Source organism: Protopterus annectens, chromosome 12.part0 (genome assembly GCF_019279795.1).
Source record: "Protopterus annectens isolate FY-2018-M chromosome 12.part0, PAN1.0, whole genome shotgun sequence".
NCBI lineage: Eukaryota > Metazoa > Chordata > Ceratodontiformes > Protopteridae > Protopterus > Protopterus annectens.
Genome location: NC_056746.1, coordinates 995,038,660 through 995,065,375, shown reverse-complemented (window position 1 = coordinate 995,065,375; position 26,716 = coordinate 995,038,660). Strand labels below are relative to the sequence as shown.

Here is a 26,716-nt window from a genome sequence, read left to right as displayed (position 1 = left end):
ACTGTATATATTTTATACATATTATATATATATATATATATATATATATATATATATATATATATATATATATCATGTGTATTTTACCCCCACCCCCTTTTTTCACAAATATGCACACATATATATATTTCTATTATATGCTATCTTTATATGATGTACATTTAAAACAGCACATATTAGAATTGTGACTTTAAGAGTTCTTATCATGTGCTTTTTATTAGGCATTTTATTGGTTTTTATAAGAAGTGATGACATATTTAAATGGATTTGAAATGCTTTAACATTGTTTTTAAGTCTGAAGAAGTGTCCTTGGAGACGCGAAAGCGCTTACTATATTGAATAAAGAGTATATTTTTTTTTTCATTCAGTGGTTTGCTTCGATTGTTGTGGAGTACCTGCCATTCTTCTACATTTGATTTTGGACAGTTTCTTTGTTTGGAGGTACCTTACCCTTGTGGTGTTTTCTCTTTTCTGTGCACTTATCTTGGAATCATTTATGACTGCTGCCTCTCTGTTGCAAGCTGTTGTTTAACTAACAGCATAACACTCCAGCTGAAGTGTGACATTTCATTATTCATTGCACTGAGCATCACAGTACATACTAAATACATTGTACCACACCTGGAATTAGTATCAGGCTATGCTTATATTGTTTATTTATTTGTGTATTTATTTATTCATTCATTACTTCATCTATGGTGCCAAATCAGTTTGTGTTGTCACTGAGTGCTGTTAATTGACCTAACCCAGCCCTTGATGTCAAGCTGAATAAGCTGATAAGTAAGTTGTTACAGAAGTTCTTTAGTCATGAAAATCAGTTTCTTTCTCTGTAGGTAACTGCCTTTAAGTAGGTGCTTTATGTTAGAGATATATTACCCCATATAAATAGCATAGCTTGTTCTATGTAATACACGAAAACAGGGTTTGCATATTTTTAAAGTCTGTGTTCCCCTTTCATTGAAGTAAAACTTCAGCGCCAGCTCTGAGGTATACAGGAAAAAAGAAATGACTGTGACCCATACCCCCTGGGCTCATTTACCAGCCTGCACACTAAAGCTGGCATGGCGATAAATGACAAGGCCTGCTTGCCTTTTCCTGAGAACGTTGGGAATGGAAAGGAAGTCTCAAGAACATTTTATTTATTTTATTTATTTATTTTACATTTGTTGACCGGGCTAGTCTTACTGGACATATATCCGTTTTCAGTAGAGGCCCGGGAGAAAACTCAAATACGCAGTAATACAATTATTACAAGAGACCGAAATAAACATAATACAAAAGTACCAGTGTAGACTTATATAGCAATTTACGAAAAACTAACACTGACAAAAGTATGACAATAGAGAAAAAGTCAGACAAAAGTAAAATACGTGGTATAGAATATTCTGAAGTTAGATTAAATAAAAGATAGATAAGCAGTACACAGGTCGGAAAAACATATGTGACAATAAACTAGAATGCTAAGGTAGAGTCAGTATCAAAGATAAAACAGTCAATAATTAAACCTATTATTCGAGGACCCGTAAGGGGAGAGGGGGGAACTTGGGAAATAATGAAATCATTTCAGTCAGGGTTAGCACAAGGGCATAACCACCGGGATTTTAGATATTCTTTGATGTGTCTTTTGAAGTGGGATGTAGAGTCAAGGTTAGTTATTTCATAAGGGAGTTGATTCCAGAATTTCCCGACAGAGTTAGAGAATAATGCATCCCCAGCTTTATTATATGATTTATTTAAGGCCACAAGGAGTTTATTAGCAGAGCGTAGTGTGGATAGGTTTTTATATGGTGAAATTATGGTGAAACATAAGCCTGACAATGGAGTTTAGAGAACATGGGGCTCTGTTAGGATGTGACAGTTTGAAAAGTAGGTAGGGTTATCTAACTTATATTACCAGTGGGAGCAAGCAATATTCCCTCAGTCTGTTCATACAGTGCATGTGGGTGAAAGGTTATGGCATAAAAAAACTCCACCTGATGTCTGCCATGATTGCATCCATTTCATGCCACATCTCTCAGGCCATGGTGGGAAACAAATGACCATGATCTTGGGGTGGGACTGATGAACAGCAGACACAGCATATAAAACATGTAAAAGGAAGGAACAATATTATGCTGTCTGTGTTGCCTTGACAGGTCTTTTCCATTATTTTATTGAAAAACACCCATTCACATTAGTTTCCTTACAGTGATTACTCATCCCCTTGTAATCGTCTTTGGTATTTTTGTTTTATTTGAAATCAATTTATTTTACTAACACAACTAAAAATCATACTCCCTGCTAAAATCCTCCAACCCAAAGAACTTGTTATAATGGCAGGCATATGTAGTTATGGGAAGGAGCAAGCTGCAATTAGCGCTTGTTTCCAAGATTCAATAACTGGTGAGTGATATTGTTTGTTGTTAAAAGATTCAGTAACATGTGAGTGATATTGTTTGTTCATAAGTTCATAGGTTCATAGGTTCATACTAGGCTATCTGCCCGAGGGCATTTATAAGCCTAGCCCATAGTTTTGTGGCTTACGCCACCCCTTTAGTTTGGAGAAACTATGCCCATTATTTTGCTGTGCCTCTGTCGAGCAGTGACACTGAGGTAACCCCTGGGGTGTATCTGCGATCTCCCATCCATTGGTCAAGATTCCTCTTGAACAAGGCCAGCGAGGTGCTCTGCCTCACATAAACCGGGATTTTGTTCCACAGCATAGGGAGTCTTTGGGTGATGAATCTATCCCTCCAGCACGTCCTATTAATAACAGTGTCGAGGTTTAAGTCTCCCGCCCTTGTGGCTCTGAGGGATCTAGATTTTATGAGATGAAGCATGTTCATCAAATCTGGGTTTGACATGGCCTTGTATGTCAGGCATAGGTCACCTCTGAGCAAGCGGTAAGCAACTGAATATAACTGGAGTTCTTTCAGTCGGGCAGCATAAGACAGATTTTTGAGACCCTTTATCCTTTTGGTGAGGAACTTTTGTGGCCTCTCCAGCTGCTGTAAGTGTCGGGTCAGATACATTCCGAATGGGGCATTGTACTCGATCATTGGTCTGATGAGTGATGAGTATAGGGAGACTATGACTTCCCTTGATCTAGATGTGAATCCCTTCATGATAAGGTGGGCAATGTAGAAGGTCTTCCTAACTACTTTAGCAATATGAGTGTCGAATGAAAGGCTACTGTCAACCTGGGTTCCCAGGTCCCTAATAACTTCTTCTGTGTTCAGGGATTGCCACCTATATGGTAGCTAGGGGTAACCTTATTTTTCCCGAAGGGTATGACTATGCATTTCTTGGCATTTAACTTTAGGCCATGGCTCTGGCACCAGTTATCCATTTCTGTGAGACCCTTCTGAAGGATATCTGTGTCGGATGTGTTTTCAACTACGGCCCAGTTTGCAGTCATCTGCAAACTTTGTCAGCCATAACCCTCCTGTGTTTGCTTGTACTTCAGAAAAGTAGATGCCAAACAAGAGTGGGCCCAGGACTGAGCCCTGTGGGACACCACTTGTGACAGGCTTTGAGTCTGACATGGCGCCAGCAACTCTGACCCTGTGGGTTCTGTCACTCAGCCAGTTTGCAACCCATCTTGTAATGTATGGGTTTACATTTAAGTTGATGAGTTTTTCAATGATACCCGAGTGAGGTATTGTATCAAAAGCCTTCGCCAGGTCTAGGTAGGCTGTATGGACTGCCTTTCCCTCGTCAATGGCCTTGGTGACTGTTTCGAAAAAGTCAACCAAGTTTAAAAGGCATGATCTGCCTTTGACAAAGGCAAATTGGGTTGGATCCAAAGTCTGCAAGTTCGCTATGTCTTTATTTATGAGATCCATTATGATCCTCTCCATGGCTTTGCAGATAAGGCTTGTCAAGCTAATGGGACGGTAATTTCCAGGGTCGGTGGAGGCACCGCCTTTGTGGAGTGGGACCACAGTCGCTGTGCGCCACTCCTGGAGTGCGTATCCGGAGGTGAGACTAAGATTAAACAGCTGTCCTAACTGTGGGTTTAATTCCTCATTGAGTTCATGGAGCACACAGCCGGGGACACCATCAGGTCCCATGGATGCTGTGTTCTTTGCCTTGGAGAGAGCAGTTCTCACCTGGGCGTTAGAGATGTTTGGGGGCTACAATCATTTGGTATAGATATCTCTCCTTTAGGGGAGGGGAGAAGTTTGCACTGAACCTGTCAGCCAGTATGTTGGCAATGTCTGTAGGATCAGTAATCTTCACATCATTTTGAACTAATTCTGAGCATACCTGGGAGTTTCCTCCTAGGTTTCTGACATAGCTAAAGAATGCCTTATGGTTGTCTTTAGAGTCCTTAGCTATTTTTTTCTCAAAATTAGCTTTGGATGATTTTATGAGAGCTCTTAGCTTTTTACTTATAGTGATCAGCGGTGTCTTACCTTTTAAGGATTTTGCTCTATCTTGTAGTAGCTTTCTCCTTTTGTTGTAGAGTTTGTTTATGGCTGGGGTCCACCAGACTGGACGCTTGCCTTTGGTACAAAGAGTCTTTGTTTTGCTTGGGATTGCCTGATCCATGCAGCCCTGCAGGTGCTGGTAGAAGGCATTTGTAAGTGATTCAGTGGTTTGAGTAATGTTAACCGCCGGCTCAGGGGCCTTAAAGGAGACCACACTAGTCTTTAGAAGTGTGAAGTCGGCTTTCGAGAAGTTCTTTACTGTGGTCTTTTTCATTTCGGGTGGGGGCAGGATGAGGACCTCCAGCGAGATTAGTTTGTGATCAGATCTCACCAGTGAGGGGTATACTTCCGGCGTTGAACATTGTGCTCCCATGTTCGTGATGATGAGATCAAGTATGTTTTCTCCTCTTGTGGGGATGGTGACTAGTTGTTCCATGGCATTTGAGTTTATGAATTCCAGGAACTTTTGGGCTAGAGTGTTTGGGCTTGAGTAGTGTTCCCAGTCTATATTAGGTTAGTTGAAGTCACCTAGTATGATGGTGTTCGGAGATACATTTATCCCCTCCAGTGTTTTCAGGAAGGCCATATGAGGTTCCTGAGTTTGCGAGGGTGGCTTGTAACATGCTACAAATTGCAGAGCAGTCTTGCCTATGGTTAACTGCACCTGGATGGTTTCCGATGCATCGTGCGATGCCACCAATCTTGAGGTGTGGGTGTCCTTGATGAATATGGATACCCCTCCTCCTTTCTTGGTATTGTCCGGGTTTTGGGGCCGGAACGCATGATATGAGGTAAAACCTGATAGTGCTGGGGTGCTCTCAAGAGCCTTGAACCAGGTTTCTGTCACAGCACAGACATCGATGTTCTCCATACTGAGAAGGGCCTCGAGTGCATGCATCTTGAGGTTGAGACTTCTGGCATTGAGCAGCATTACCCTAAGTTTTTTCTTTGTTTTGTTCTAGGGTGGTAGGTTTAGAATTTGAGCCTTGCCTAAAAATGGCACTATGGGGGTGGCAAGAGCCTTTGCCAATATCCGGAATCCCATGGGTGACTAGTGCAAGCCGTCCCTTGCGAAGCAGCGTGGCTTGTCCAGCATGTCATCCCAGGCAGACAGACATTGGATCCCCTTTGAATGACACCAGAGTTTAAGCCAATTGTTAAAGCTGATCATCTTATCTCTGTATTGTGGCATCATTCTTGGTGAAGGTAGGATACTGCTCAAGGTCAGGGTCATACCTGCTTGGGCTACATAATCAGAGAGCACCTCTATGTCTCTTTTCATGTAGTCCAAGGAGGTACGTCTCAGGTCGTTAACACCAGCGTGGACAATGATTGAGTCGTACTTGTACCTGCTGTTGAGAGACCTGAGTGCATGCGTTATGTGGCGGATTCTAGCACCCGACAGGCAGCTTACTGTGACCTTCTCCTTACTCAGTCTGGTGTGCGGGGCGTCAGTGTGTCTGACTATGGAGTCACCAATGACTAGTGTGTCTGGCATTGTGTTTGGCATTAAGGGCTGTGACTGCTTGACACTCTGACTGTGTGGTCTATGTGTTGCAGGTGTTGTGTTCTGAGGTGGTAGTTGTTTGGGTGTCTGCTTTGGTGGCCTCTGCTGTTTTGGTAGATTTTTGATCAGAGCCTCCGAGTATTTCTTTGTGTGTTTATGTGTATGATTTGAGGTTGTGATGGTATTATGTGAGACTGGGTCTATAGTGTGTGTGGTTACCTTCTCCTCCTGTCTGGTCATGCCAGTCCTTTGTTGAGAGAGCTCAGCCTCCAGTTTGGCCATATAGTTGCATCTCTCGCATGTATTTGTGTTTTGTGGGAGGATGAGAGGGTTGTCTGTGTACATGAGGCAATTGTAACATTGCCTCAATATTCCCAGGTTCACCAGCTGAGCAGGAGAGGACATTAGCAACTGATCCCTCGACATGCTAGAAGGAATAGACAGAAAAACTTAAGAAAAGGTTCTGGGGGATGTGGATGACCGAGAAATGGGGTTTGCTTTTTTGGGGTACTTTCTATAACAAGAGTGCTGTATCAAGGTGATAAGTACTGTAGGAGCAAGTGCTTCACTATACAGATAGAGAATAGTCTACTTGGGAGTCAAGTAGAGATAATTTATAGTTGTAGGATACACTAAATAGAACAGTAGTATACTTTGAGGAAGGTAGTTTTAAGGGAAAATTTGAAGAGTGGACTTTAGGTAGCCCTAATAGTTTAAATCTGATTAACCAGCGCTGCCCTAGTGTGCAACGGTATGTTGAGTGGCTGTATACTGGCACAGTGTACCGATGTAGTACATGTATGATATCACCAGGTATTTTGAGTTCAACACTGTCAAGTTTCAACATTTTAACATTAAGATTTTGTATTCAGTATTATAAGACTATTCAATAAGTTGTCTTGTATCCGCACACACACATGTGTGTGTGTGTGTGTGTGTGTGTGTGTGTATGTATATATATATATATATATATATATATATATATATATATATATATATATATATATATACTTAAAATTACTGAAACATTAAAAGGCTGATTAAAAGACAAACTCAAAAAGACTGAAACAGAAAATACTGACAAAAATAAAGTTATGCCAGTGAAGGGTTTATGCCCTTATTCCACCTTTGCAGGGGGTGCTGCAAAAACATTGAAAATGTGGTTCAAGTTGTCAGATTTTTCATTGATTTTTTATATGGTTAGATTTTGTCATATTTTTCAAAGTTTTTGCAGGGGGGAGCAAGCCCCACTAATCCTCACCGCCACTAATTATATGTACCAATTTTCAAAAATGTGATAAAAATTTAGCCACATAAAAACAACACTGAAAAATCGGACAACACTGAACCACATTTTTCAATGTTTTTGTAGGGAGCAAGCCGCACTGCACCCCCCCCCACACTTCCTGACAGTTATACATTCCAACTACAAAGTTGCACAGCAGTAGGGAATGGGCATAAACACCATTTCAGCCTTATTATGTTTCAGTCTTTTAACTGCTGGACTTTTGCCTCTCAGTCTTTTGATGTTATACCAACTCCGAGATCGCACTGCATTGCGGAAATAGGAAATCTTCCCTTTCCACTCTGTACGGAGATCTCCATTCAGTCAGATCGGACTTTTACAAGTTCCAACATATGGTCTCAGCCATATGTGGTTCAAACTTATAAATGTTTGATCTACTGAAGGGGATCCATACATATATATATTTTTTTTTTTTTTTTTTTTTTTTATGCATATTTGCAAATGTGTTTCTTGGCAAAGAAGAAATAGGCTGCTATGTACATTTTAATTACAAGCTTTGAAAGTATGCACTTGTTCCCACTTGTGGGTTATATACTATCCCAGACTTATATTGTGTGTCTTATATTCTTTGCATTTAAATGCAATGTATACGAAAGAAGAAGAAGAAGAAGAAGAAGAAGAAGAAGAAGAAGAATTATCCATAGTATATTACTTCATATACCAGCATCTTTAGCTGGAAGTATATTTCCTAAGTAGTTATATGCATGTGCGTTTCAATAGTGTAACATGTTTAGCTGAAATGTTACAACCGCATATTTAGGTATGTTGTATTGCTCCATAATTGTTTGCTGAATGTAATTATCAATGATATAGTGTTAGTTCAAATATATATGCTACTGAAATGCATTCTATCCATATATTCTCAGATGTGCTTGCTGTACCAACTCATTGTTTGTGCTTTTTTTTTTTCTCCAAGTCTTTTGGGTTTCTAATACCATGACAGGAATGGACTCCATTCCTATGTCAGGGTATGACTAAAGTTCATGAAATTAGTATTGCTTCAATCTTTGATGCTACCAAAAGTACTCCGCAGTACCCGCAACATGCCCTGAACTGACTCCTTCTTTAATTTATATGGAGTTAGATGTCTTGGTATTTATCCTGGCTCATGGGTGACCAGTTCACTTACCTGATTAATAAATGTATTAAATAAATAATTGTTATTCTTTGTACTCACTATGCTTCACAGTCATACAAGTATACAAACATGGGATGTATTAATGAGCTTAACTAAACATTTCAATTGAAAACACATTATTAAAGTCAGTGCAAAATAGTAAACATTTCAGAAGAAATCTGTTAATATATTACAGAATTTGGCTTTGTTTTATATTTTGTTTGCATTAACTTTTATGTGTAAGAAGAAAATATTTATAGTTTGAGTCTAAACACATAGTACTTTAAAATTGTAAATATTTAATATGGCATTTCTTTGAATCTAATACTTACTGGGAATTTTTTTCTCTAACCAGATGCCAAAGGCTTGAGTGACCCAGGAAAAATTAAAAGGATGCGCTACCAGATTCAAGTCAGTTTGGAGGACTATATTAATGACAGGCAATATGATTCCCGTGGGCGCTTTGGAGAGCTCCTTCTACTACTGCCGACATTGCAAAGTATCACGTGGCAGATGATTGAGCAAATACAGTTTGTCAAGCTTTTTGGAATGGCCAAGATCGACAATCTGCTTCAAGAAATGCTTCTTGGAGGTCAGTAATGAACTAAGTTCAATTTGCAAAGTATAGTTTCTTTCTGTGCCTTTACAGCATTAATTATTATTTTATTCTGGTCTTATCTCAGGACCCTCTAGTGCTGAATTAACATATAATGATACAAAGCATTCCTTAAAGCCCAAGTAGGTTGCACAGATAGGGCAGTGTCAATGATCTGCAAATGTATTTAATATTTGTTATTACTACTGAATTATATACAGATCTGTAAAGATCTGTGCCATTTTGTCACATTTAATAATGTTAACAAAATGGCACTTGTTCTCAACGTTGCTTTTTTAAGAACAGCTAAATGCTTATACTCCAACTGACATAAACTAAGCCCATCTGGTCAACTCTTTCTCTTTGTATTACAATATGGCATAAGAGAGACAGTCACTCAGCCACCCACAGATAAGGATGATACTGATTTAGTTCACAGAGTGACAGTAGACCAGTAGACTGATATACATGTCAATCAATGTAGGTTCATGTGAGAGAATGACAAGTGGCTTATGGCACAACCCTGCACTCTCCAAAATAGTGAGCCAGACTTTAATGATACCTTAATGAGCACTGTGGTTTTTAATGTTGTCATTCATGAAGCCTCAGGTCATTGAACAGCCAGAGGTGGCAGAGGGGCTGGTTCATGTTTGGGAGGCACTGGTAGGAATATAGCCCTGAAATGAACAGAAGGTTGTCCATACCAAACACTACAGGCATATTCTGTGTCAAGGTGCCCTCTATACCAGGAGCATGGTGTTATCTTGGTCGATACTGTTTCAAGTAGTAAGGTTATGCAGGAATAAGTCCACTATCCCCTAAAGAAAACACAGGAATATCTTCACTTTCACTCTGATGGCAAGAAGGCAAATATTTATAGTGTGTGTCAGCAGGATAACTATTTCAAATAAGAATAAAAAACACACAATTTCAAATACTATTTTAACTGTTCTATACGGGCACAACTAGATTCCTACATATTCACTTGATTAAACAAATATAATCAGAGTTAGATTTAAAAATAATAAAATGTAAACCTTTTAGAACAAAAATGAACTGATTTTCCTGATTACATATACGTTTAAGGCAAGTTTAATAAAAGTGAAGATATGTTTTACAGAGTTATATTTGAATACATATATGGCACGCAACTGTAGCAGCAGCAATACAGTCTACAGACTATTTAAAACAGCTCATTACTGTGTTAACTAGTTACATATAATGTTTGTTTCTACATTATTTATTCTGATATTATGTTATTTAATAGTCAACATACTGCAAGACTGTACATTTTGTCTGTTTGTGTGCTTTGTTTTTTAGCTAATTTGGTTATGTGCTTTTAATTGGAGCATGATTAAACAATGAGATAGTAAATGCATTTTAAGAATTATATGACACAGCAAAAGTTGGAAAACAGTATTAAAAACTATATAGATGTAGTATATTTTTGTTTATGTGTGAAAAATATGTTACAGACTACAGTACTTTCATGAATATGATCTAAAAGATCCATTAAGTCTCTGTTACTACAGAGCATGAGTTATAAAATTTAAGGAAATTGTGACAATGTGAAATATTTGTATGCCAGGAGAAGTAGGGTAGTGGATGTGTAACATATGCTAGCACAACTAGCTGGAATTTTGTAAAGAATTTTATGAGATTTGTATATCAAACTGATTTGTGCAGATACTTGTGTTGAAAATGTATTTGTAAAGTTGTTTGTGTTAAAAATGTATCAACAATGTGTCCTGCTTGACAGAAAAGAAATATGCATTTATATCAAACTGTACTGTTGTAAATAGGATACTGGAAGAGAAGAGGTTAGTCTCAATTCAGCTAACATTGAAAAGTAGTAAGAAATTAAATTACTTAATTTAGGCCATAATGACTGTATCTTACAGTTTGACTCCAGGCAGAGACAAAATGTCTGTGCCAGAGAATGGTTTATTAGCTCCTGGAGGAAAAGTGGAAGTGTTTTATGGTTTAATGACTTCCAGAAGCTGCAACATATCTTAGCAAAGCTCTATCTGTGTGTATGGTAACACATATGTGCGAGATTCTGGGTCATTTGCTAGGAATGGGGGTAGTATGGGAACCAGAAGTCAGATGACCAGATGTATGTGTTGTCATTCTGTAATCCATCACAAAAATGATGTTTTAATATTAGATGAAACTACAGTCTCAGAGCACTCTGTTTTTGGAAGCTGACAAAGAAAGATGCCTCACCTACTTCTTCTTGTCTTGCCCTAGTAAGTGAACCAGGGAACAGTAATTCTTTAGATCAGTCAGGAAAACTATAGTGAGATTAGTTAAGTATTGTTTTTGTCTATCTGGGTGAATCTGTCCATCCGTCTGTGTTATTTTAATATTTCCTATGATTGAAACACTGGTGTTTATTGTAAGTAGATATTTAGTATTTTCATGTTCTTTTATTATTTATTATTAAATATATTTAAGCTTTTTATTGTGGCTGGTCCTTTAGAGAATATTTTAAACTTTGAGACTTTTGAAACTTTTGTACTTATACTTATTTGATGACCCTGTGGCCACTCCTGAAAGCTTTACTGCATTTGTCAAAACACTACAATTTGTATTAATATTAATTTCAATCAGTATAACTGAGTACCCTTGTAAGTGTCTGGTGGCAGTAACTACTTTATAGTCTGGGCAGAAGGGGGCATAGCTAGTAAATTTGTACCAGCCTCTCCCAGCTGTGTGTATGTACAAATCAAATCTCAAAGAGTGTGTGCCAGTTGCTTGGAACAGGTACACATAGCACTTGTTTCTCAAAGAGAGTGATGGAGGACTTGGCTTGTACACTCGACTAAAGACTCAACTCTACAGCTGTGCCAGTGGGGAATCTTACTGGGGACCTGGAGAGAGAGAGAGAGATAGAGAGATACCCAGACCCTGGACTGAGTGTGTTCCCTGTGAGCTTTTAAGGTAAATTATGCTTGATGCAGAGAGCTGCATCTGGAAATACTGTGTGTATCTATTTGTGTTCCAAGTGAATGTCCCTCTCCAATGTCAGTGGTGAGGATTCAGGCTCCTTGATTACTGGCCCAGAGAGTGGATGTCACAGAGGTAATTTTCATGGGAGACTTTAACTACCCATCTATAGACTTTGAAACATGCACTGCCAATAACTAACAGGCACAATGTTTTCTGGACTTTATCAACATGAACAGCATGAACAGCATTGACCAGATAAGGGGCTCAAATACTGGACCGAGTACTCACCAACATGGGAAAGCATTGCACCCTCTGTGTCACATCCTTATTGGTGAGGTCAGACCACAAAGCTGTCTCCTTTGAAATAAAAATCAACCGTGAAAACCCGACTAAACCAATAACAGTTGGGAATCTATTCTAAAACAAACTACTTCCTATTAAGTGACAGTTTGTCAAAATTCACGACTCCCCCAAAAACCAAGAACACAGCTACCTATGCAAAATTATTCAAAGAATTCCTGTACAAACATAAAAAAGGCTGCAATGAGGCTGCTGTACCTACCAGAAGCAGGCCCAAGTCTAACACCAAAAACAACCCCCACTGGTGGAATCCTATCTTTAACAGCAGAAGAGTAGTTGCCTCAATCAGCTCCCTGGGCTGATACCACAAGTCAGTACACCCACCGTATCAGCTCTTAAATGAACAGAAAATAAAAGTATTAAGTCAATCACCACACTGTAGTGATAAGCTTATAAGAAATCACATCCATGACCCCTCCAAATTGTAGAGCGTAAAAAAAGGGGTCCTCACTAGGAAAATCCATGTCCTACTCAGATCGCATTAGGGCCTTATCTCTGTCCTCATTCTCCTACAGGTTACTGAGAGGTGCTCTATGGCTGGCATATAAGATATCCTCATGTCCAGGTCTGATAGATCTTTTGCACATCCACAAAACAAACAGCACCAGAAACACTAGATCCAAGGACCTGCAACATAAACAGAACATGCTGGAGAGACTGATATGTGTCTCAAAGGATCCCTGTGCTATGGAGTAATTGACCCATCCACATGAAGCAGAGTGCATCCCTGACTCTATTCAAACAGAACTTTGATCATTGGATGGGAAATAACAAATTCCTCCTTGGTTTGGCCCGCATGTCTCTGATGAACATGGGACGACAGTAAATAATAAATTAATCACCAACTAATCCTCCCATATAGCCCCTAGCTACTGCTTTACTAACATACCCCACCATATATGCGTCTAAGGTATTTGGGTGCATAACGGTTGGGTTGAATGTCTAGGCTTATAAAGACTCTGGTGATCATTAGCCTAGTATAAACCTATTAAACCTATAAATACATAATTTTGTTGTTTGTCTTTTGGCTTTTCCCAGTAAGGGGTCGCCACAGCGGAACTCCGGTCCGCTAATGATTGGCAGTAGATTTTTATGAAATGCCGAGGTGCCAGCTCGACGCTCAACCTTCAACGAAGGCACGCCCATTTACACACGCATGTCTTTCAAACGCTACCCAACCTCGGGGAGGACATGCAGACTCCACACATGGGAGAACCTCTTGCTGTGAGGTAACAACACTACCGCCATACCACCGCAGCATCAAACCTATACATACATAATATTTTCTTAAATTAAAAAAAAAAAAAAAAAAAACTTTAGCATTGTGCTATGACTCCAACTGCTTCAATCAGCCTTTGCAAAAACTGACATATTTTGCATAGGATTTGTAAACTATGGTAACAAGAGAATCTGTTAGCAGATAAGAACAACTTGACCTATCTCCTCTTCCTATTAAAGTGATGAATGTATAACCAGCTCCTTGTCAATCATTATCTTATTTTACAGTGCATTCCACAAGAATTGCTTTACATATCACCCTGACATTTTTGAATCCCACTGCTGCTTTTGATTTCACAATGTCCTCAGGAAAGTTATTACATACCAGTAAACTTCCCTGTGATAAAACACTTTTTATATTACCTTAGAACCATCTTCCCTTTGTCTTTAACTTATGCCTTTGGTTTCTCACTCGTGTAGATCCTTCCTATGAAACATGCTTCCCTCTTCAATTTTTTTTATTCATTGCCCTCCTTAAATATCTTCCCTCTCTGAATTGTTTTTGCAGAGTAAGCATGTTAACTTTGTTTATCTTCTTGTCTTTTTTTTTCTCTTCGTAGTTCTTTCTGTGCGGATTCTACACACTTCTGTTGTCCTTCCTTACACAAACTCCCTGTAGTCACTGTATTTTTAGAAGTAGTCTCACCAAGTGCTTTTTAAAAAAGAGCGGTTCCCTTTTTATGTAGATGCCGTCTCTTTCTGTCTCTACTCATGCATGCACATATACATATGTACACACCTGCAGACAAACACTATGCATCCCAGAATCCCAAAGTCTATTTTGCTACTTTGTCACAACTACTGCACACCCGTTGATCAACTGATATAATTACAGCATAGTTCCTTTCCGTTTTAGTCACTCTCAGTATCTTCCCTCCATTTGCATAACTGTCTCTTCGGTTTTGGAAGCAGTACACCTAATCTTTTACTTCTTTCCAGCAAATCTAAGCTTCACGTATGATTGCTTTAGCTGTACAGGTTCCTTTCTCATCCTAGCTACTACAAATTTGCCTACAACATTTGCTTAGGATCTGTTTCTAATTTTACTGTAGTCTGCAAAGAGGCATACTTTACCTTATATTTAGAACAACAAAATACAAAAAAAGATAAAACAGAATAAAGTTAGATTTAATGGGAGTATAACAAATATTATTGTTCCTTCAGAGTGTGTAATAGACAATGATTCATTTTGTCAAGATGAAAACATTATTGTGGTACAGTATGTGGTGTATAGTGATTATGCTCCAATATTTGGAAAAAGACAAGTTAAGCATTAGGCCCAATATTAACAAATGTTAAGCAACCCCTGCTTAACTTATTAAGGCTGGGTCTCAAATTAGGCATTCAAATCTGCCAGTACTGATTAGCGATGACAGTCTTCTTCTTTTTCTTTCAGCTGCTCCTGTTAGGGGTCGCCACAGTGGATCATCTGTTTTCATTTCTTCCTGTCTTCTGCATCTTGCTCTGTCACAGCAACCACCTGAATGTTCCCTCTCACCACATCCATAAACCTTATCTTAAGCCCTCCTCTTTTCCTGGCAGCTACATCCTTAGCATCCTTCTCCCAATATACCTATTATCCCTCTTCAGCACATGTTCAAACTAACACAATCTCACCTTTCTGGCTTTGTCGCCATACTTTCCAACTTGAGCTGACCCTCTAATATACTAATTTCTAATCCTGTCCATCCTCATCACACCCAGTGCAAATCTTAACATTGTTAACTCTGCCACCTCCAGCTCTAACTCCTGTCTTTTGTCAATGGCACAATCTCCAACCCATATAACATAGCTGGTCTCACTACCATCTTGTAGACCTTCCCTTTCACTCTTACTGGTACCCGTCTGTCACAAATCACTCCTGACACTCTTCTCTACCCACACTCCACCCTGCCTGCACTCTCTTCTTGACCTCTCTTCCACACTCACCATTACTCTGAACTGTTGATCCCCAAGTATTTAAACTCATCCACTTTCACCAACTCTACTCCCTGTATCCTCACCGATGTTCTTCGTGTTTCACTGTTGCAGTCATTACATTTGAGTAAATTTGCCCAAATGTTTGTAAAGTTGCTCTCAGTCGGCCTGAATTCCAAAGTCCTGGGTCCTGCGTCGGCTGCTATCGCCCCGTCAGGTCGTCAGGGGTATAAAAGAAGTGGCCAATGCCATTTTCTTCAGTCTTTCTTGCCGCGTGGTGCCCGAAGCAGTTCGCAAGTGCCAGTCAGCCGACTCCTGAGATTTTCATGTTCGAGTTTCAGATCCGAAGTCTTCAATAAAGCTAAGTACCCCGTTGGGGAATCTTTTTTCTTGCTCCAGACTGATCAGAAAAAGTAAATAATTGTATTTCTTGTGGAAAGCAAATACCTCATAAGGACTTTCATTCTTACTGTATTTCTTGCCTAGGCCCTGATCACAACGTTTCTGGTTGTCAGTTTTGCGCTAGATTTAACCAACGCACTATTAAGCGTCGGTATGATTTTGCTTTAAACTATTTTGGATGCCGGTTTAATTATCCAGAAATGTCATCGGATAGCCATCCGACTACCGGAGTTCACAAAAAACGCAAAGAAAAGGAGATAGACAACCGAGGCCCAAAACCGACGACGAAGCTTCTCCTAAGCCAGTCGCTGGTTCGCCGGTTCTCAGTGAGACTTTTTTCGCACTTATCCTTACTTGGATGACTGTCTAATTCAAGCAGAGAACAAGGACATTCTTCTACAGCATCTGGCATTTGTGAAAATACTTCTAACATGCCTAGGGTACACAGTCAACGAAAAGAAATCAAAACTAGTACCCTCTCAAGAGATAATATTCCTGGGTACAAGCTTAAATCCAACTGCCCAGATGGCTTATCTCACACCAGACAAACAAATGCAACTGACTACCTATTTCAAAATGTTGGCAACAGAGGCCCAGTTATCTGCAAGAAAAATTCTGCAGACTTTGGGCTTCATGGCATCCTGCATCCTACTAATTCCATATGCAAGACTGCATATAAGGAAACTTCAATGGTACCTAAAAAGTGTTTGGACTCAACATTGCCACAGCAAGGAAACAGATTACTCTCATTCCCTGCCTACAACAGGAGTTTCGATGGTGGGCAAAGGCTTGTCACCAAAACAAGGGACAGCCATTCACATTACCCTCAGCCAGGCAGACACTAACAATGGATGCATCAGATTATGCCTGGGGGGCCCACATGGCAGGAAGATGCATTCAGGGCACGGTCCTTAACCCAAATGCATCTACTTATGAATCAAAAAGAGATGCTAGCTGTTCAGAATGCCCTGACAGCCTTCAAGGACCTACTTCATCCGGGACAACTACTGATAAAGACAGACAACACCATGGTCATGTGGTATATAAACAAGCAGGGAGGCACACATTCTTACCCCCTTTGTAGACTAGCCATGTCTTTGTGGGACACAGCATTAACTTACCAAGTACATCTGCAGGCACAATTCCTGCCAGGAAGGAAAAATACTCTAGCAGATGAACTAAGGAGAAACCTCATGGATCCCCACGAGTGGCAGCTGGATCCACAAGTCTTCACATGATAACAAGGAAATGGGGATGCCCAGACATAGATCTATTTTCCTCCCCTCACAACTACCAACTAAAAAGATTCTGCACAAGGACTTATCACAGACAAGCATGGAAAGTGGACGCCCTATCTTTCAGCTGGAAAAAACTATCAGTATATGCCTTTCCCTCACTGCCTCTCCTCCCCAAGGTACTCCTAAAGGTCAGACAGGAGAAGCCAAAAATGATACTGATTGCCTCAGACTGGCCCCACCAGTACTGGTTTCCAATCCAAAAGAACTTGTCTCAATGCCCAGCTTGGACCTTACCTCAAATACCTCATCTACTGTCCCAGCAAAACAATCAGATCCTGCACAGCCAACTCAGGACTTTAAACCTGGCAGCATGGCGGATAATGTAGTCATACAAAACCCACCTCTCAGTAAACCTGTGATGGATGTCATTTTGGAGGCCAGAAGGCCTAGTACTAGAAAATCTTATGCTGGAAAATGGAAGAGATTATGTGCTTGGAACCAGGCACAAGGAACTAATGCAGATGTGCCAAATATTCCTCAGATTTTACAATACTTAACTGAGATGCTGGACAAAGGCCCATCTTTTTCATCTATTAAAATTTATGCCTCTGCCATTTCAGCTCATTACAATACTGAGCCACCAATCTTTTCTCATCCTTTATTAAAGCAGTATCTCAGAGGAGCCAAAAATGTAAGGCCTCCAAGGAGATCACCGATGCTTGCATGGGACCTCAACTATGTCTTGGAAAAAGTCACCCTGCCTCTTTTTGAGCCAGCTGCTACTGCTGATATAAAGTTTTTATCTTGGAAAACAGCTCTGCTCCTAGTAGTAACTTCTGCAAGATGAGTTTCAGAGCTACAGGCACTCATGGCTGTGGAACCTTTTAGCATTTTTTATCCAGACAGGGTCTCTTTGAGGACAAACCCAACATTTATGCCTAAGGTGGTGTCCAGTGTGGCTCTTAACCAAACTATTCATCTGCAAACTTTTTATCCAAATCCACAAAACAAGGGGGAGAGAATTCTGCATTCTTTGGGCATACACAGACAGCTTAGATTCTACTTGGACAGAACCAAAGTTTTCAGAAAGACAGAGCAATTACTAGTGGCATATGCTGCAGGATCACAAGGAAAGGCTATCTCAAAGCAGACTATTTCAAAGTGGATAGGCCACTGCATTCGTTTCTGCTACTTACACCATGGCAAGCCAGTGCCTAAGGGCATTAGGCCACATTCAACCAGAGCTGTAGCCACTTCAGCAGCCTTTTCTCAGGGGAGTACCTACCAAGGACATTTTAGAGGCTGCTACTTGGAGTTCAGTGCACACCTTTACAAAGCACTATCATCTGCCACTCTACTCTAAATCCAGGGCAGGCTTTGCCACTGCAGTTCTGCAGGGCCTCATAGCCGCTCCTAATGCTGTTTAGCTCCAGCCTCCCAAACATACCTTTGGGACTCTACCCAAATGTAATGACTGCAACAGTGAAACACGAAGAACATAATACAGTTGTGTACTCTTACCATAAATGTAGATGTTCGAGTGTATTCACTGTTGCAGTCCAGGTTACCCACCCGCCACCCCCCTTTCTTCTGATGGAACCTATCTTTCCTTCTCTGATTTATACAACCTATGTGGTGTATTTGCTTGTAGATGAAGGTAAAGTTTATATTGTTGCATGTATTTATATATATATAAATTTTGGCTACCCTTTTAGGGGGCACCTGACATCTGGGGCAAGAAAAACTAAAGAAAATGGCATCGGACGCATCTTTTATACCCCTGATGACCTGACATCAGGGAAGGGGTGACAGCAGCCGACGCAGGACCCAGGACTTTAGAATTCAGGCTGACTGAGGGCAACCTTCCAGCAGGATTACCCAAATGTAATGACTGCAACAGTGAATACACTCAAACATCTACATTTATGGTAAGTGTATACAACTGTACTTTCTTGTATCCTCCCTCTCATTCACACACATATAGTCTGTCTTACTCCTGCAAACCTTCATTCCTCTCCTCTATGTAGCATATCTCCACCTCTCCAGCATCTTTTGAACCTGTTCCCTACTCTCAGCACTAATCACAATATTATCTGCAAACATCATAGTCCACGGGGACACCTGTCTGATCTCGTCTGTCAACCTGTCCATCACCATTGCAAGTAATAAAGGGCTCAGAGATGATCCTTGATATAATCCTACCTCCACCTTGAATGCATCCCTCACTCCTACTGCAGACCTCACCACTGTCCCACTGCCCTTGTACATGTCCTGTACCCCTCTTACATACTTTGTCACTCCTGACTTCCTCATACAATACCACAACTCCTCTGTAGGCACCCTGTCATATGCTTTTGCTAAGTCAACAAAGACACAATGCAACTCCTTATGTACTTCTCTGTACTTCTCCATCAACTCCCTCACAGCAGACAGCGCTTCTGTAGTGTTCTTTCCTAGCATGAAACCATACTGCTGTTCACTAATCATCACCTCCCTTCTTAACCTAGCTTCCACAACTCTTTCCCATAACTTCATGCTGTGGCTGATAAGTGTTATCCCTCTGTTTTTACTACAGCATCACCCTTATTCTTAAAAAGTGGTACCAGTACACTTCTTCTCCGCTCTTCAGGCATCCTTTCACTTTCCAAGATTCCTTTAAACAATCTGGTTAAAAACCCCACTGCCATCTCTCCTAAACACCTCCATGCTTCCACAGGTATTTCATCTGAACCAACAGTCTTTCCATTCTTCGTCCTCTTCATAGCTGGATCAGCAATGACAGTGGTAGCACAAAAAATAGATTTGTTCTGCCTGCAGTCTGTACCAATAACGTGTCCCTCATTTCCTTTCAAAAACTTAGAAAGTAGCTAGAATAACAGGATGTGTGTTCACCAGCATTTTCTGAAGGATACGAAGTCTTAAACTGAAATTAATGTCATTATTAAGTGACTTCAATCCTCAAGTAATTTGTCCAAATATCAAATATTTTATGAGGAAAACACCAAACATACAAGGCAAAAATCTTGACATTCTGGGAAAATCTGGACATTTGAGAGGCATGGCAAGGTAAGTATAAACATATCGGATTGTTTTACAATGTCTCCCTGACAGTACTCATTAGGCATTTGGCAGCTTTGAAAACCTGCCAAACACTTAGTGCTTTTTTTCTATAAGTAAAGAAGTACTGCGGTGGTGGTGCTGCGGTAGCGTTGTCGCCTCACAGTAAGATGTTGTCCTGTTTGATTCTCAGCTAGAGCGTCTTCTGTGTGAAGACATGTGTGAATGGGCGTACCTTCATTGAAGGTTGTGCGTCAGGGCCGGCAACTCGGCACGTAAAAATCTACTGCCAATCATTAGCGGACCGGAGTTCCGCTGTGGCGACCCCTAACCGGGAAAACCCGAAAGACACAACAAAAAAAAAGTAGCAAAAGAAGTAGACAAAGCTCCACACACTACAACGCATTATGATTGTGTCTCCAGTCATAACCTTTAATTATGTGTTTGAGACATGGATGTCAGGATTCATCTCTTGATGTGAATTTCTTATCATCCAAGTCTTCAACACATAATAAGCAGATTGTAATCAGTGACCCAATCTTCTATGTTAATACCTCTAACTTGCTATTCTTGTGACTGTTATTGAAGTGTTGAATTTATGTGTAAGATTTGCACCTATAGTATTCACTGAAACTGAACATTTCTATGTCATAAACTATATCTGTAAATGTATTCGTGTGAGGGGCTGTGCTAACCACTCTGGTGAAATGCACTGTGATTTTAATATATCTGATGATATGTGTTTTACATGTATTTCCAAAGAAGATGAGAGCAAAGCTGGTACGCTTTTTGATATGAACTATGTGCCCAGCCATAATAAGTTTAATTTTATACAAATGAGGCTGTTAAAACATTTTCAAGTGTAGTGAAACTTCAGTTTGAGTTATATGAATAATATGACAAACCTAAACAGCAATATAGTTTTGATTTAGATAAAGCACAGTAGCAAGCATTATGTGACCTAAGAAGGAATGATCAGTAATAAGACAAGTTGGTAAATGGAATCAGCATTATTTAAAGATGTGTTTAACAAATTTGAATGATACAAATGCGTATTGGTCTGTTTCATTTTATGATTACTGTGGGGTACAGAGGGAATTTAAGCAATTAGTGAATAAAGGTACTCATTTACAATGGTTGCTGAATAAGAATATACAAAATAAAACACTATTTAATAATACTGTTATGCCCAAGTTTTATTATCTCCCTACAATAAACAAAGATATGTATAAACCATCCGGGAGACCAATTGCAGCAAGCTGCAATTGCTATATTTAGAATGTAGGCAAGGTAATATATTAAGAATCCCTTATGAAACATAATAAAATTGCTCTCATATCATAGAATCTTCAGATTTTTTTGTTACGGATGAGGAATATCACTTGGATTTGTTATATTTTGATTTGTTTTAAATGTCTACATGTAAATATCAAGCATATTAATGGCTGTAAAGCACTGAAACATTTCAGAGGCCAGTCTGTTAATTTATTTTTTACTTGATTTGATTTTTTTTTTGTTTACAGATTTTTTTTTTTTATGTTTAATAAGCAAATTTACAACAAATTGAAAGAACAGCCTTTCATTTGCTAATTTCTTTATGAATCTTTCTGAGTTGGAATACAGTTATGGTTCAGATTTTTTATTAATCATGTTAAATATTTTTGACCAATTAATAATCTAATCTTTTTTAGAGGAAGCACATTCATATGAGTTATTGCAAAAACAGATTTGTTTTTATTTTTTCTAGTAATTGTTTATAAATACAATTACATGCTTTGATACTGAACTGAATATCTTGAACAACTTTGAGAGTAAATCTATAATGTTCCATAAGCCTACGACCGTTAAGAATTATTTGGTTGGGTAGTTTCTATCCTCTATATTTGTTGTCTTAACTCTTCTACTGGGAGTTAAGAGCTAGTAGGGCTTTCTTTGATAGACATGACTTTTTAAGTGAAGTAGCAAAACTAACAGATATGTATATTCAGACTTATTAGTTTATTGTATGAATGTTGAAAAAATGTATAATAAAATACTTTATATGAGTCGGCAGCAAGCCCTATGATGCATGAAAGATGGTGATAATAATCAAATGGTTATACTTATAACATGAAATGGAATGGAGTTTCAGTGGTAAACGTCTCTGCTGTCACACAGGAGGCCAGGATCTAATTCCCAGCCACTGTAGCACAGCATTATTTTGGCAGTCAGTGCAATGTTTAAGAGTATGAGCTGTTAATGAGCTACTTCCTGTAACACATGGTTTAATCCCATCATCCTTCACTTTGCCTAATGTATGACCAAGTCACTTTACCAGACAATGCTTTTAGACAATTTGGACATTAGGCTAGGCACTTCAGTGGTCTCCTGGACAGCAAGACTAGTAACTACCTACAAAATAAAAGTATTTTGTGACTCAAAATAATATTATAGCTCAAGAGATTGTTAATACAGTAAGGAGGTATTGGCTCATAATTACTTCTAATTCTACTTTAGGTCTGAATTTGGATTCTTTTACATAAATGTCTCATACTAAAAGGTATAATTTTAGCAAATGATTTTGTTTGTTCTAACTTTGTTATGAATGATATGATAACACTGTATCAGAGTTTTACGTTTTGCTCTGGGAACCATGACCTGCAATAACTGTTGTGTTTATAGATATGCACTTTAACGCTTTGACAGAATTTACAGGCAGAAATTTAACTCTGTTGGACATTTCTCTTGTCAGTCTGAAAATGTGGTTTTTGCCCTTTCATGCTACTGCAGGATGTTTTGTATTGTTCATATTAGCAGAATGTGTACTTGTAGAATGCAGACGCAAATTAGGTATATTAAAAATAACATGTACTAATTCTGTGGTTGAACATTATTTTATGTTATATTTCATAATACTGAAGGAATTTGTTTAAAGGCAACAGTATTAGACCATTTCAAACGTAAAATTAGGTTAATGTTAAAATACTTTATCATATAAGGAAAGTCTTTATTCTGTAAAATGCTTGCAACTAAGATTGTGTCAGTGTGGTTAGTTTTCATTTATGTAAATGTATGATTGCTTATGCTGTAAGTGATGCTTTAATAAATATGTTTCTTGTTTAAAAAAGGGGCAGAAATTGAATAATTTATGTAATGTTGCTTAGATTAAAACGTGATATATAATGTTTGCAACTGGGAGGGTGTTACTATGGTTTGTGATAAAAAATGTTTCCAATTAGGATTGTGTTGGTGTGTTTTTTTTCATTTATATAAATGTATGCTTGCTTATATCACAAGTGATGGCTTAATAAAGATGTTTCTTGTTTAAACAAAAAAAATTAAACCAAATGTTGTGAATGGTGAGGTTAATTGGAAATATTTTTTGCAATGATTCTGTTGTTGATTGTCTTTAACTGCATACATTATTTAAGATGTGTGTGTTTTTAGTGTTTGATATACTAAATGTGAAAGCTGCTGCTAAAAAGCTAGAGTTTTTATCAAGTTTTAATAAAGTTACTGAGAGACACCTTGTCATTTATTTTATGTTATACCTTTCCTTCTAGCCTCACTGTAGATTCTGTTATATTAACACCAAAGAAGGTTGGCTGTACAACTGAAACCTGTGATACATCACATGTAATTTGTCTTTCTTCAGTGAGGTCTCCATTTAAAACCACTACTACTGCAAATCTATTTTTAATTCATAATGTAATTCTGTGCCTCATTTCAAAATTATATATGATGTTCCAAAAGTGCATGTTGTGCTATATCTGTGATATGTACTGACATTTGCCTGATGCACTGTGGCATCCCTATGATTTACACTTATAATATTATGCAATGTTGACATGACATGTCTTTATGTTCCTTCTCTGCATACTATTTCCCTTTCTGCATACTGTTAAGTGATGTTCTGTGATATGTCTGTGACATACAGTAATATCCCTATGAAAGAGTCACATATCCCATGATGAGTTATAATGTCTGCCTAATGTGCTCTGATGCTCTCATGATCTTCACTGATAGTACATAGTGATGTTACTGTAATGCAGAATGGTACTCCTGTGAAGTATAATCTGGCATACTCATGATGTGAGTATTTTTATAGTAAACAGTGATGAAAAATGATATTCCTGTGCTGTACATGTGATATACAGTAACTGTCTCTGATGAACATTGGCACCCCCTGGTATAAAATAAAACTGCAATGCTGTGTTATGCTCAAATGATGTAATGTGACATCACTGTGACCCACCCCAATATCCCTATAATGTGGCCTGTTTCTCTGGTACATAGTGAAGTCTCTGTTATGTGCAATGCTTATGTGCTGTGATGTCACAGTGGCACCCTGTTATATGATGTCCCTAGTTACAGTGATGTCCCCATGATTTGCTCTGTCATTTACATGATATATTGTGATGGCTCAGTAATGTCATTTAACATCACGCTGATGTGATATCTGTTGTATAATGTGATATTCTCAAATGTTCAGTGACATCCTTTTCCCATGATATGTTGCAGTATTTCTGTGATGTTCTGTGATGTCCCAGTTATGTGCCTTTGATATACAGACATCTCCTTGATGTGCAGTCAGATTCAATAAAGTACAATGACAAGCCTATAATGTACACTGACATCCTCAAGATGTGATGCCCCCATAATGTATGACAATGTACCCATGATGTCCTGTACTAGCCCCCTGTTGCACTTAAAATGTCACAGTGATTTAAAGTGATATCTGCATGATGTTTTGTGATGTCACCTCCATACTAGTGATGTGCTGTGATGTACCTATGATGTGTCAGAATATCCTTGTATGGTACTCTGGCATCCCAATGAATTTTGTGATGTACAGTTACATACTCATCATATTCTGTGATGTCCCCATGATGTACTGTGCTATCCCCATAGCATACTTTCATAGTATTATGCTATAAAATCCCCTTGGTATAAAGAGGCATCTGCCTTCTTTGCTATGATGCCCCCATGTTGTGTGTTAATGAACATATGACATGAAATTGCCATGATCTGCTGTGATGTACTTTGATGTAGCATATCACCATGAGATGGTGTCTATATGTAGAGTGACATCACTTGAATGTGAACAGCATTCTCAAGTGAAAATGGTGTCTATATGTAGAGTGACATCACTTGAATGTGAACAGCATTCTCAAGTGAAAAATAACTAAAAGATTGAGTATTTGGAATGGGCACGCATTCCTGCCCCGGTAATGGGGCACTGCTCCCTCCTACCCCTGCTACTTGTATACACCAACACATAGGTCACTGAGTCTTGAGGAAAGGAGAAATTTTCTAGTACAAACCTAGTAGTAGAACACTAATGACCACAGAACAGCCTGGCACCCCTCCCAGTAATATACATTAACATCAGTCTGATGTGATGTCTTCTATGTGCAGTGATGGTCCCATGATGTTCAGTGACATCTTTTTAATGTGTTTTAATGTCCATGTGATGTTATGTAATTTCCCTGTGATATCTATATAGTGATGTTTACTTGATATATATATTGACATTCATTTGACACTGTGTAAAAGTACACCAGGATTTTAATAAGAATCTGAGATTCTAAAGAAGTCTTGATATTATACAAGGTAAAAGCACCCGATGTGCTGTTACATAGTTTGTTGTGTACCTTTGATTATTACTTTTTTTCTGTTACTCAGTAATGTAGTGCAGTGTTCAGTTTTGGTTTTATATACAGTGAAATCCCCATGATGTACTATGCTGCTCCCATGATGCCTTGTCACACCCCCATGGTGTACACTGACATTCACATGATGCAATGGCCTCATAATGTATGCTGATGTAGCCATTATATACTGTAATGTCCCCTTTTTGTGACATAATATTCAAATGGTCTAAAGTGATATTTGCATGATGTTTTATGATGAACCCATGCACTTCACTGAGATATCCATAACGTTCTGTAACTTCCTCATAATGAACATGGATATCCCAATGATGGGACGCATCCATAATGTCCAGTGGTATTCCCAAGATTTATAGAAGCATACCAATGATGAGCTGTGACATCACCATGATGTTCTATGATGCTGCAGGATGTATTTCAATACTCCATGATGTACTGCTGTCTCAGTCATGTGTTATGATGTCTCCATAATGCACAATGACATCCCCATGATGTTCTGTGCAGTTTCATAATTTTTAACTATATGTCAAGCATGAGAAAGACCTGGAAACTGTATTTTTTGCATGATAGTTTCACAGAGAATTTACAATTTTAACCAAAAAATATGTTAAGTTTCTGAAGGTTAACACATTGGCAGAGTCACTTATTTTTATAAAATGGGAAATAGCTGTACTGTTGCGTGATTTCAGAGTTGTAAGTAGCAAGGGGGTGAGGGATCACAGAGGATCCCCCCTGCAAAACCAAATGTGATGTATTTTTTCACTGTTTTGATGTTTCTATCTTGTCAGATCAATCTCCTGAACACACATTATATATATATATATATATATATATATATATATATATATATATATATATATATATATATATATATATACACCCACACACACACACACACACACACACATCAAATATCCTCTATCA

General features: G+C 38.8%; 1 protein-coding gene across 2 annotated transcripts in view; it reads left to right on the top strand.

The window, feature by feature from the left end:
• Positions 1 to 26,716, top strand: part of HNF4A (hepatocyte nuclear factor 4 alpha) — a 217,765-nt gene that overhangs the window by 159,552 nt on the left and 31,497 nt on the right. For both annotated transcript variants that reach the window (XM_044090021.1, XM_044090020.1), the window contains exon 8: positions 8,698 to 8,934. In XM_044090021.1, coding sequence (XP_043945956.1) covers positions 8,698 to 8,934 — 237 coding nt within the window. The remainder of the gene's footprint in view (positions 1 to 8,697; positions 8,935 to 26,716) is intronic.